The 11,088-nt window shown below is 40.9% G+C and overlaps 1 protein-coding gene and 3 non-coding genes across 4 annotated transcripts in view; 3 read left to right on the top strand and 1 right to left on the bottom strand.

Annotated features, from left to right (window-relative positions):
* The window catches only part of trnas-aga, an 82-nt gene extending 42 nt beyond the window's left edge, over nt 1-40 (top strand). The window contains exon 1 of the tRNA in view: nt 1-40. This exon is cut by the window's left edge and continues 42 nt beyond it. This is a non-coding gene — a tRNA (tRNA-Ser).
* Nucleotides 41-739: 699 nt separating this feature from the next.
* Nucleotides 740-811, top strand: trnaa-ugc. The gene has a single exon. It is a non-coding gene; the product is annotated as a tRNA-Ala (tRNA).
* Nucleotides 812-1,044: 233 nt separating this feature from the next.
* trnas-aga lies at nt 1,045-1,126 on the top strand. Its single transcript has one exon. It is a non-coding gene; the product is annotated as a tRNA-Ser (tRNA).
* A 1,893-nt stretch (nt 1,127-3,019) lies between these two features.
* LOC117481238 (coiled-coil domain-containing protein 38-like) lies at nt 3,020-9,005 on the bottom strand. Its single transcript, XM_034128853.1, has 6 exons — nt 8,983-9,005; nt 8,748-8,921; nt 5,977-6,106; nt 5,096-5,298; nt 4,085-4,178; nt 3,020-3,531 (listed from the first exon to the last, which is right to left on the bottom strand). Exons 1-6 carry the CDS (start codon nt 9,003-9,005, stop codon nt 3,406-3,408), a joined length of 750 nt encoding a protein of 249 aa, XP_033984744.1. The 3' UTR covers nt 3,020-3,405.
* Nucleotides 9,006-11,088: the final 2,083 nt, after the last annotated feature.

Below are 11,088 nucleotides of genomic sequence, written 5' to 3'. Positions count from 1 at the left end.
TTGGGGTCTCCCCGCGCAGGTTCGAATCCTGCCGACAACGTCAGATCATTTAATGCATGTGTACAATTACCTGCAGGGGGATTTCAGGTGTTGTAGAAAAAAAGGCAATCTAAGACACTATTTCAAACCAATTAAAAAAAAGTTGTTATCTCAACATAAAAGAGAACTCCCAAATGTACACATTGGCTTTTACCAGGTCTTGTGGAGTACAACTACCTAAATACGTCGTATAATGCCTTTTGTTTTTCCAGGGAGAGGCATCAGGCTACATAAGCCACATTCGCCAAAACTAGCATGACCCAGCAGAACGCGTGACTGAACTGTGGAAACGAGAATTATTGTCACTACTTTCCAGACCTTTAAATTCGGCTTCCTGAACAAAATTGTATTATCTCAAAGATGCCTGGTCCCATTCCTCCAATACAAGTGCATTATTTTCAAATGCCGGGCTTTTTTTTAGTACAAATGACCAGACAAATGTAAAACTTGGCAATGTAAACGTTTTTGGCCAACGATGGTGATATAGTGGTGTGCAAAGGAAAGATAAAACATGTTGAGTTTTTTATCATTCTCCATTAGGGTACGAGAGGTCCCGGGCTCAAATCCAGGACGAACCTGAGAAAAGTAGAGAGCAATTCAGATTTTAAAGTTTGGGCAGAATTAACTTAATGTGTATTCTTCTGATATCTTCCTTTATCCAAGGATCTGAAGGAAAGGGAAAGACATGGAAGAAAATGCAGGGGATGTAGCTCAGTGGTAGAGCGCATGCTTTGCATGTATGAGGCCCCGGGTTCAATCCCCGGCATCTCCAACTAATGTTATGGTCGCAGTCAAGGATGTCTCTGTTGTACGGGTTAATGTGTAAAAAGTATTGAAAAGGAGCACATAAAAGCATGCATCATGCATCAGCATGCATCATGTATCACAAGGGCAAGGTAAAAAAGCCAAAGCTTAATTCCATTTGTAAGATCGGTTGACTTGTTCTTGTCAGGTTTCGAGAAAGTCCAGAGTATTTGCGAAATTGCTTAGAAATCAGTTTTTTGTGTTGTCGTGGCCGAGTGGTTAAGGCGATGGAATAGAAATCCATTGGGGTCTCCCCGCGCAGGTTCGAATCCTGCCGACAACGTCAGATCATTTAATGCATGTGTACAATTACCTGCAGGGGGATTTCAGGTGTTGTAGAAAGAAAGGCAATCTAAGACACTATTTCAAACCAATTAAAAAAAAGTTGTTGTCTTAACATAAAAGAGAACTCCCATATGTGATATAGTTGTGTACAAAGGAAAGATAAAACATGTTGTTTTTTTATCATTCTCCATTAGGGTACGAGAGGTCCCGGGCTCAAATCCAGGATGAACCTGAGAAAAGTAGAGAAGAATGCAGATGTTATGTTATGATTCTCTCCACCTGCTGCCCTTGTGTTTCTGCCTGCCCTCTCCAGCTGTCTCTCATCATCGTGGTTAGTTCTGCTTGTATTTAAGGTCTGGTCTTTTGTTAGTCAGATCCTTGTTGTTTCTTAGGAAATGTCTGTTCTGTTTTGCCCTGGATTACCTGCTACTAAATTCGTTTCTGTACATCGTTTCCTTCATTTGGGTCCACCCTGCTCTGCTTTCCCATGACAGGCCTGAGCGTGGTTATCTGTCCTGATAGTTGACAATGCTCACACTAAAAAAAAAAACACACTCATGCACAACACTGCACATAGTTGAGAGATCAATTTTTTTTAATGTAAAATTAATATTTAATTTCACAGGTGTATTGGCCATCTGGCAATCATGGCATCTATCCAGTAGGCCGAGGTGTGTTTTAAGCCAACAAACTGACCGGCCCATAAAATATGTAGAATGTTTGTATATATATATATTTACACTGGGTATTCTGCCCTTGCATATGCATCGCACTGCATAGCTTAACAGATAGCGAACAAATACTCAGAAGACAGTTGTTGAGTTGACCATTTACTGAGGCTTGAAATTGTAAAACTGCAAGAATAAACAGAACAATACAACACAAGTTACACAATTGAAATAATACATGTGCAACATAATGCAAATAGAGTGCAGATCTTCTCCAAGGATTAAAACAAAACGATCTGTGGCATACAACTGAGCTACGATGTGCTCTGCATGGCTTTGCTGTGTAAACTAAAACACAAGAAGGAGAGTCGAGCTATTTGGTGCCTTAAAGCTACAGTACCGACCTTTGCCACTAGGGGGTGCCAATACACTATGGTGTCAGAACACTGGGCTTGCACAATCTCATCATTATTCCTCCCAATTGTTTGGCTCTGTTCCTTAACAAAACAGAACATTGGCAAACAAAAAGGAAAAGTAACAAACATTGTTAGTTGAGTTTACTTTATAATGAATTTTACTATGGATCTGTCGGACTAAAGGATGACTCTCACTAAGGTCTTTAAAGAAACATATCCTTTAACTGAAGAGCACATTTTAGGGTATTCAAAGACACTTTCAAGGGTTAACTTAATGACTTCAAATATAGAAAACAAAACATTAACCACAGATTCAAAGCCGTTCTGAAGAGGCAAGGTTTGATTTGTTATTGTGTATGCATCGCACTGCATAGACAGAATTGAGACAGATTGGTTCAGTTGCAGATGTGTTTTGGGGAAGGCGTTCTGGAGAGAGCTATGGAGAAGGTTCTGTCCCCGCACCCCGGTCTGCTGCTTGGTTCAAATGGGAGGTTGCTGTTGAAAATGACTCTAAAGTTTGCAAATGTGAATGGAGACAGAGTGGACTGGTTTGAGTTAGGGATTTGGGACCAATGATGAGCGTGGTGAGAGCAGAACGAACGTATTCTATCTACTCTCAAGACCTTACGTAAACAAAATCATTCTCATGACCCTGTGAGACAGAGCTTCCCACGCTTTTAATCCCGGAATCAAATTGAGGACATCTATTTACTTGTTGCTCAGAACGAGCAACAAGTAAATAGATGTCCTCATCATAGCACCATAGTCACATTCTTAACCCACAATATTTTTCAACCTCACAGTTGATCCAGTGTGGGACCCAAGCCAGCCGAAGATGGCAGGTTTAAAAGTGCCCTGCTGCAGCGGACCATTGCTTCAATCAAAGTCTCCCAGGAACTCCTCATTAAGTAACCATTAACGAATGATTCATTAATACAGTAGCCTACCCCCAGTCTGTTTACCAGTAACTAACCATCAGTTCCTCAATCGCAGTCCCTGAGGAACTACTCATTAACTAACCATTAACTATCTAGTAGTTCCTCAGTAACTAAGCAGTAACTAAGCACATTTTGTGTACCTTATTGTAAAGTGTTACCAAAAAAGTTGTGGCAATATTTCAGTAGGCTACCATTCCTTTTGGACACACATATTTCTACATGTTTGGCTTTTCATGGCATGTGTTGATTTATTTTCTACTCGTCGTCCTCAGTGGTGAAGAGGAAGGCATGGAGTTCTTCCTCTGCAGGTAGGTTGTCCTCCTCACTGACTCTGATCTTCTGCTCAACAGGGAAGCACCTGGGCATGAGCTTTCTTCTAGCCTGGAGAAAAAAGGATAAAGTTCAAACTGTTCAAAATGTATTTTTTAAAGTAACATTAACTTTTTGTTGCTGTAATGTACTCAAGCTGATTTTTCCCAAATCGTACCTGATGCCAAGTTTTATACATGTATTATATTATTTTTATTGTTTTATTAATTAATTTATTTTATAGGTTTTTATATTTTATCGTATTTATTGGTTTTGACTTCCTTTATTTTACCGAGGGATCATATTGATGAAATGATTATTTATTTTGTATTAATATACCTTTTACCTCGTGTGTCCCTTAAAGTGTTGAACTATGATATCATGTTGCTATGCGGCATATGTGCTAAAAGGCTCTAACGTCTGGCCTGATGTGAAATTCTCTTTCTCTGCTTTAAATTGTGATGTGTGCCTTGTGTTTAAAGCACTTTGAGCTGCGCCTGGTGTATGAGAAGTACTATAGAAATAAATCTTATAGTGGAGGATGATACTGATTAATTGCATTAAATTAAAATGTGTGGTATAATGTTTCCAATATGGCATTATTCCTGTTGGAGAGAAGACTCACTTTTTTCTTGCTTCCATCCATAGATCTTAGCTTGCACTTCTTCAGCATTTCTAAGTGCTTCTCCTTCTCCAGTCTCAGCTGCTCCTCACGCAGCCTGGAACATGCAGTACAAGAGAAGAAGGTTTAACCTAACAGAGCTCATCACACAACCGCACCTCTCTACACGTTGTTAATAAACCATTTACTTTAGTGACTGGCCTGCAACATATGACACTAAAAAAAGCTCATTTGCAAAGTCTTCCCATTTTTTTCTGCACTTTCTGTTATTAGTCTAGTTGCCACATCATAGAGTCCTATTGTGAACCCATAAATATTGAGTACCACAACGTTTTCTGTAAGAAATGTATAGTACGGGTCCCCAGCACATACAAACTGCCGGATGCTAACTTTAGTACAGACACTAGTTAAAAAATGGGCAGATTTGGACAATTTCTGAGTGGTTTTGGGGGTTATTGAGGAGTCCATTTATGACATTTTCAGGATCAAAAATGGCAGTTTTAACCAGAAAATGCCAATCTTTGTACTCTCTGTGGGCTGATTTGATTAATTTTGGGTGGGTTTAGAAGATTTAGGGGACTCTGGATCATTTGGATAGGACAGATTGCATATTTTGAAGATAAATTGTCTGCAGTAGGGATCATAACCAGCCTGTCACAGAGAGTACAAATATTGCCACCTTCTGGTTAAAACTGCTATTTTTGATCCTGACAATGTCAGAAATGTCCAGGTTCACATTGCTGGCAACTACACTAATCATATCAACTGCAGTGAATAAAAACACACCATTTTAAAAGGTTTAAAGTCATATCATTTCCATTTACAACATATGTGAATACTCTAGTGCAAATAGTAAAACACTCAGAAAAGGAAACAAAGGATTATGTACATGTTGGGTGAAATATATGACCCCTCATACACTCTCTCATTCAAAGCATAAATACTGTGATCCACAATATATCGATCTAAACACCACTGGGATCCACCTTTAACTCCAGGCTCATAAACACAGACCTGCCCCTCCTATCGTTGTCCTTGATCAGCCTCAGTGTCTTCAGGTTCTCTTTAGGGATGCTCTCCAAGAACTGGAACAGTAAAGATATACGGTATTCAACACTGGTCAGCTTCTCCAAGGTGCTGAGGTAGGTCATACGGGAGTCCACGCAGCAGCGATGCACTTCAGTTATCTTCACACCCAGAGCATCCGACATCGTATCCTGTAGGTAGGGAACAGACAGAAACACATATAAAACATCTCAATGAGATGCTGCAGGCCACACCCCTCTGCAAAGTCTTTTTACATATTTTTACATGTTGATATGGATGGATCAGGACAGAAAGAGAGCGAATCTTTGTTCCTGAAACGTTCTGAGTCTCGTAACACAGAGGGGACACATGTGTATGTATAAAAGACATGAACAAGTGGATTTTGAATAATAGGCGACCTTAAAGTCACAGGAACAATGCAACATAAAACAAAACAAAAACAATAAAAAGTAGTGCAGGGAATAAATAATAAAATAGTGCAAGAGAATGTTGCAAGACTAATGTGCAAGTAATGCAGGAGAAGTTAACTATAAGTCAAATCAAATAAGATGAGCTAAAGATAGAATGTAATATTACATTCTGTACAGTGAAATAAAATACTGTTTATTGTAATAATAGATCAATATTTCAGATGCAAACAGATTGATTGTATGAAGTGGTAGCAGTCTAATGGCCTGTGGGGTGAAACTGTCCCAGAGTCTGCTGGAATGTGTGCTGCGGTGAGATAGGATACCACTTTAGATGATTTCTTGCTTTTTAAATTGTAGGTTAAATCAAATGAAAGTGCATCCTTCAGAGTTCTACTCTGCTGTATCTAACGTACAGTACAATACACTGGGCTTCCTTACGTGGTCCTCTGTTTTTAACGAGTCGTGGAGCTGAACCTTCTTTTTGAGTGTGGCGGCTCTCTCCAGGTCGCTGACGATCCTGTCCTTCATCTCGCCCAGCTGCAGCGTAAGTTTCTTATCATCCTCTTCCCTGCACACACACAGGGGAGAGAGACATTCATCAGTTTATTATCACATGCTGGTCACAGCTTAGTATCTAGCACTTCATGTTTTTCTTTTGAACATTTATTAAAACAAGTTCCTTGACAGCCAGTCTCACACAATATGGTAAAGTGTTGGGAGAATACTGAATGTCCTCTTCCAATATGAGAGTACACATGATAACAAAGGTATCCCAACTGTAGCTGTGAACATGACAGGATGTATGATTACCGAGAAGAGCATCAGGACTGTTTGAGGCATATGATAGCTATGTGATTAACATGATGATTCAGCCTCTATGGAGATAGACATATGACAAGCATGCTCATTTCTGACGTGGAGCTAATCTGAAGTAAACATTGAATACTGCTTTCTATTCCTCCATCTTGGGACTGTGTAACTCCCTCTCTTGGATATCAGCATGTGAAGGACACTGTTCAGGAATTAGTTGATGCTCTGTATGTGATGACTACTTCCATTCTGGAGAGGATCACAAATACATGGATCCTGAGATTGAAGCTCAAGCCGGTGACCAGTGAGATTTTTCAAACATAAAGATGCGAATAATACTGTTTAAAAATAAAAAAGTACAATATAAAATAATATTTCTCAATACAAAAGTATTAGACATACAAAGAGGTTAAGGATTATTAACCTCTCTGTATGTCTTATTTTACTATTCCAAAATGTCCAATGTAATGTCTAAAATATGTTCACTTTGCTATATACCTTATAACAGGCGACCACTCCTCTCAATACATCTCCATCTTGAGTTGTAGCGCCCTTTGAGTTTGTTCCTTCTCAAAAAGACTCTGTGTGTAACCCCCTTTATAATTGCATCACACACATGTGCAGAATTCACAAACATGTCATGGATATAAGATAGGGATGGGAATTTGAAGGCAAATGTATATTAGAATATTCGACGAACGAAATGCTCTGGGGGGGCAAACGGCTCCGTGTTTACGCCTATAGGATCATTTCCTCATAACGTTGAAGCAATAGCCCCGCCTCTCCCCACCTCTCCTGCTCAGAGATCAGCTGCTGGGCTGTCAGAAGAGGGGGAGGAAAAGAGAGGCTCCGTTTTTTATTCTTATATTATTATATAGAGTCGCTCAATAAATAACAAAGAAGACCTTTGACCGGCACTTTTCTAATTTTTTCCGGAAGATTTCAACTTTAACGGACATGCTGACCGGCGAAAAAAAATCTAACTGAAACTCTAACTGCCGCACGGTCCCCTCGTCCCTTGGAAGAGGCGGAGAGGTGGGTGTTTGTCATCTGCTGGTGGACTACCGGAGAGATTTACAGCAGCAGGAGCAAACGCTTGCCTCGGGGAGGGAGAAAAAGAGCCACAGCGTCCACAGCGGAGAATAAACAGAAGGGCAACCATGGCAACCATGCGCGGGAAGTCTTCTTCGCTGCTTTTGCGTCAGGAGTACAGCGCCACTTACAGGCCCGGCATATGTACTACAGCGTCTCCAGCGCTTTCGAGCGGTCTCGTGTGAACGGACACGTTTCTGGTGCCTGTTGCGTGTGGACGGAAGACTTTTTTGATATCGATTTTGGTCCGTTTGCGTTATCGTCCTCGTGTGGCTCCAGCCTTAGTAATAGAGGAGAGGCGATTATTACCTTCGCCCAAACACTTATTTACTGATAAACAAAATCATAACTGTTACTCAGTGTGATTGGCTGCTTCACATCCCTCACAACGGAATAGGAATTATAATTTCTTGATCTTATGAAAAGTTACACTAAGATATTGAACCTTATTATCTGAGCATTGACTGTCATCTCAGTCCTGGGAACACCCGACATGTGTCTCAGAACATGGCGACCCCGGAAGTCCGTATTTGATCTTTTTCAATTGTATTGGTTGGTTTGTGGGTTTTTTATGTTCCCTTAGTCCCGTTTTTTACTTTACATGTTTTTGTATTGTACATGCCTCTTTTTTGTCTTAATAATACCTTTAGTTTGTTGTCTTTTGTTAAAGCTCATTGACTTCAGAAGGAAGAGGATGTTTCAACAGCCCCTGTGCATTCTGGGAGAGGATGTTGTTGTGGTGAAGGACTACAGGTACTTGGGAGTGCACCTGTCTCTTTTTCTATAACCCACAACAATTTGCACAACAGCTGCTTTGCACAGTTGTAATTAATATATAATACTATGCCAATAAGTGTCTGTAGTACATTTCTATATATTTCTGTAGCTTAGGGAGATTGTATATTGTAGACTTTAAAGTATTCAATGTATTCTATATTTTCGTTATATTGTGTATTATTTAAATACTCTAGTGATATATGTCCTTTCTATTGTGAATTTGTATATACTTGCTGCTAGTGTCACTTTTAATTTTATTTGTATCTTATTCTATCTTTTTTACATTTGTAACTTGTCGAATGCATGATAACACTGCTGCTGTGACAACATTATTTCACAATTTGGGATGAATAAAGTATTCATCCACCCACCCGTCCATCCGTCCATCCACCTGGGTCTGCCCGCCCTCCACCCCCCGTCCATACATCCATATATCCATACATCCATCTAGCTAATGCTTTAGCCTCTGCATATTATTTAGGGCTATTCCTTTCTAGAGTCAAACTAACCTCAGGATAAATCATGCTTACATTTTCCTAGAGGTGGTCTCTATGTCCTGCATGAGCTCCTTCAGTGGCTCATCCACCCAGTTTGAGATGCGAGTCAGTGACAAGACCTGATCTGTAAAGTCTGTCACCAGGTCCAGTATCTGGTGGGGTTCAGAGGAGACGACATGTTCCTGCAGGGGGGGGGGGGGGGGTACACTGTGAACATTTGCAAATAAACACTCAAGACACAATGAGGTAGAGCAGCAGGAAAACTGACCTCAGATTGGGAGCTGTCGCCATCCACGTTACCATCCGTGACCCTGCAATGCCAAAGACAGGGTTTGTGCTGGAGACAGATTGAGATGCACCCGAGCCCTGTGAAGTGCCTTCATAACCTAAAGAATTCATCTGTTTGCATCTGACCATTTATTTATTTTATTATATATCACTACAATAAACAATACATTTGATTTGATTTCACTGTACAATATTTAATTTGAATGTCTTTACTTGTCTATCTTATTCTATTTACATGTCTCGTGCATTTACTTGGTTTTTGTTTTGTGTTCTATATAGGAAATAAGTATTTGATCCCTTGCAGACTTTGTAAGTTTGCCCACTTACAGAGAAATTAATATACAAAATATTTGTAAGAATATACAAAAGAAATCGAGAAATTGACATTATATAAAAGATAAAAATGTATTTGCATTTAATTGTGTGAAATAAGTATTTGATCCCCTTGCAACCAACAAGAATTCTGGCTCCCACAGACCGGTTACATAAGTCCTCTTCCTTTAGGAAAGTACTCCTAACATCAACTAGTTACCTGTATAAAAGACACCTGTCCACAGAATCAATCAATCAGATTCCAACCTCTCCACCAGGGGCAAGACTAAAGAGCTGTCTAAGGACCTCAGGGACAGGATTGTAGACCTGCACAAGGCTGGGACTGGCTACAAGACCATCAGAAAACAGCTTGGTGAGAAGGATACAACTGTTGGTGGCATTATTCAGAAATGGAAGAAACACAAAATGAGCATCAGTCGCCCTCGGTCTGGGGCTCCACTCAAGATCTGGCCCCGTGGGGTATTGATGCTCATGAGAAAGCTGAGGGATCAGCCCAGAACTACACAGGAGGAACTTGTTAATGATCTCAAGGCAGCTGGGATCACAGTCACCAAGAAAACTATTGGGAACACACTACACCGTAATGGATCAAATCCTGCAGCGCCTGAAGCCCCCCCCCCCTGCTCAAGAAGAACATGAGAGGCCCGTCTGAAGATTGACAATGAACATCTGAATGATTCAGAGAAGGCTTGGGATGAAGGTGTTGTGGTCAGATGAGACCAACATCGAGATCTTTGGCATCAACTCGACATGCCGTGTTTGGAGGAGGAGATGCTGACTATAACCCCAGAACACCATCCATTAGGCATGGAGGTGGAAACATTATGCTTTGGGGGTGTTTCTCTGCTAAGGGGACAGGAGGACTTCCCTGCATCGAGGAGAGGATGTACGGGGACATGCACCGTAGAATCTTGGCCGATAGCCTCCTTCCCTCAGCCAGGACTCTGAAAATGGGTCATGGAGGGGTCTGACACTGAACATACCGCCAAGGCAACACAGGAGTGGCTAAAGAAGAAGCACATTGAGGTGATGGAGGGGCCTAGCCAGTCTCCTGACCTCAATCCAATAGAAAATCTGTGGAGGGAGCTGAAGCTTCCAGAGGCCAAGCATCAGCCTCAAAACCTGCAGGATTTGGAGAGGATCTTCAGAGAGGAGTGGACCAACATCCTTCCTGAGATGTGCACAAACCTGCAGACCAACTACAAGAAGCGGCTGACCTCTGTGTGTCCAACAAGGGTTTCTCCACCAAGTACTGACACATGTTCTGCAAGGGGATCAAATACTTATTTCCCTCAGTTAAATGCAAATAAAACGTTATCTTTTATATAATGTCAATTTCTTTCTCTCATTAGTCAAATAAACCTACCATTAAAATCATAGACTGTTAATTTCTTTGTAGGTTGGCAAACTTACAAAATCTGCAAGGGATCAAATACTTATTTCCTCCACTGTATATATTATGTTGCATTGTTGGAGGAGCTTGGCACTTAAGATTGTCCTTGCCATATCTACACTGTAGCTTCTGTGTATATAACAATAAAGCCTTGGAAATCTTTGAGAATGAAACACTGAACCACAGTATATGAGTTAGACCAACACTTGCGGCGGTGATTGTGGTGGATGTGAGCGTTGATGTGTCCTTACAGCGTGTCAGTGTGGGGGGGGGGGTGGAGGACTCCACCTGCACTGGAGTCCAGACCTCCCTCCGAGTCTGTGATCAGGGATGATTTCAAACCAAAGTCAGGGGATTTAA

Source organism: Trematomus bernacchii, unplaced genomic scaffold, assembly GCF_902827165.1.
Source record: "Trematomus bernacchii unplaced genomic scaffold, fTreBer1.1, whole genome shotgun sequence".
Lineage (NCBI taxonomy): Eukaryota > Metazoa > Chordata > Actinopteri > Perciformes > Nototheniidae > Trematomus > Trematomus bernacchii.
The sequence above is the reverse complement of the archived record's forward strand: the minus strand, read 5'-3'. Positions and strand labels throughout refer to the sequence as shown.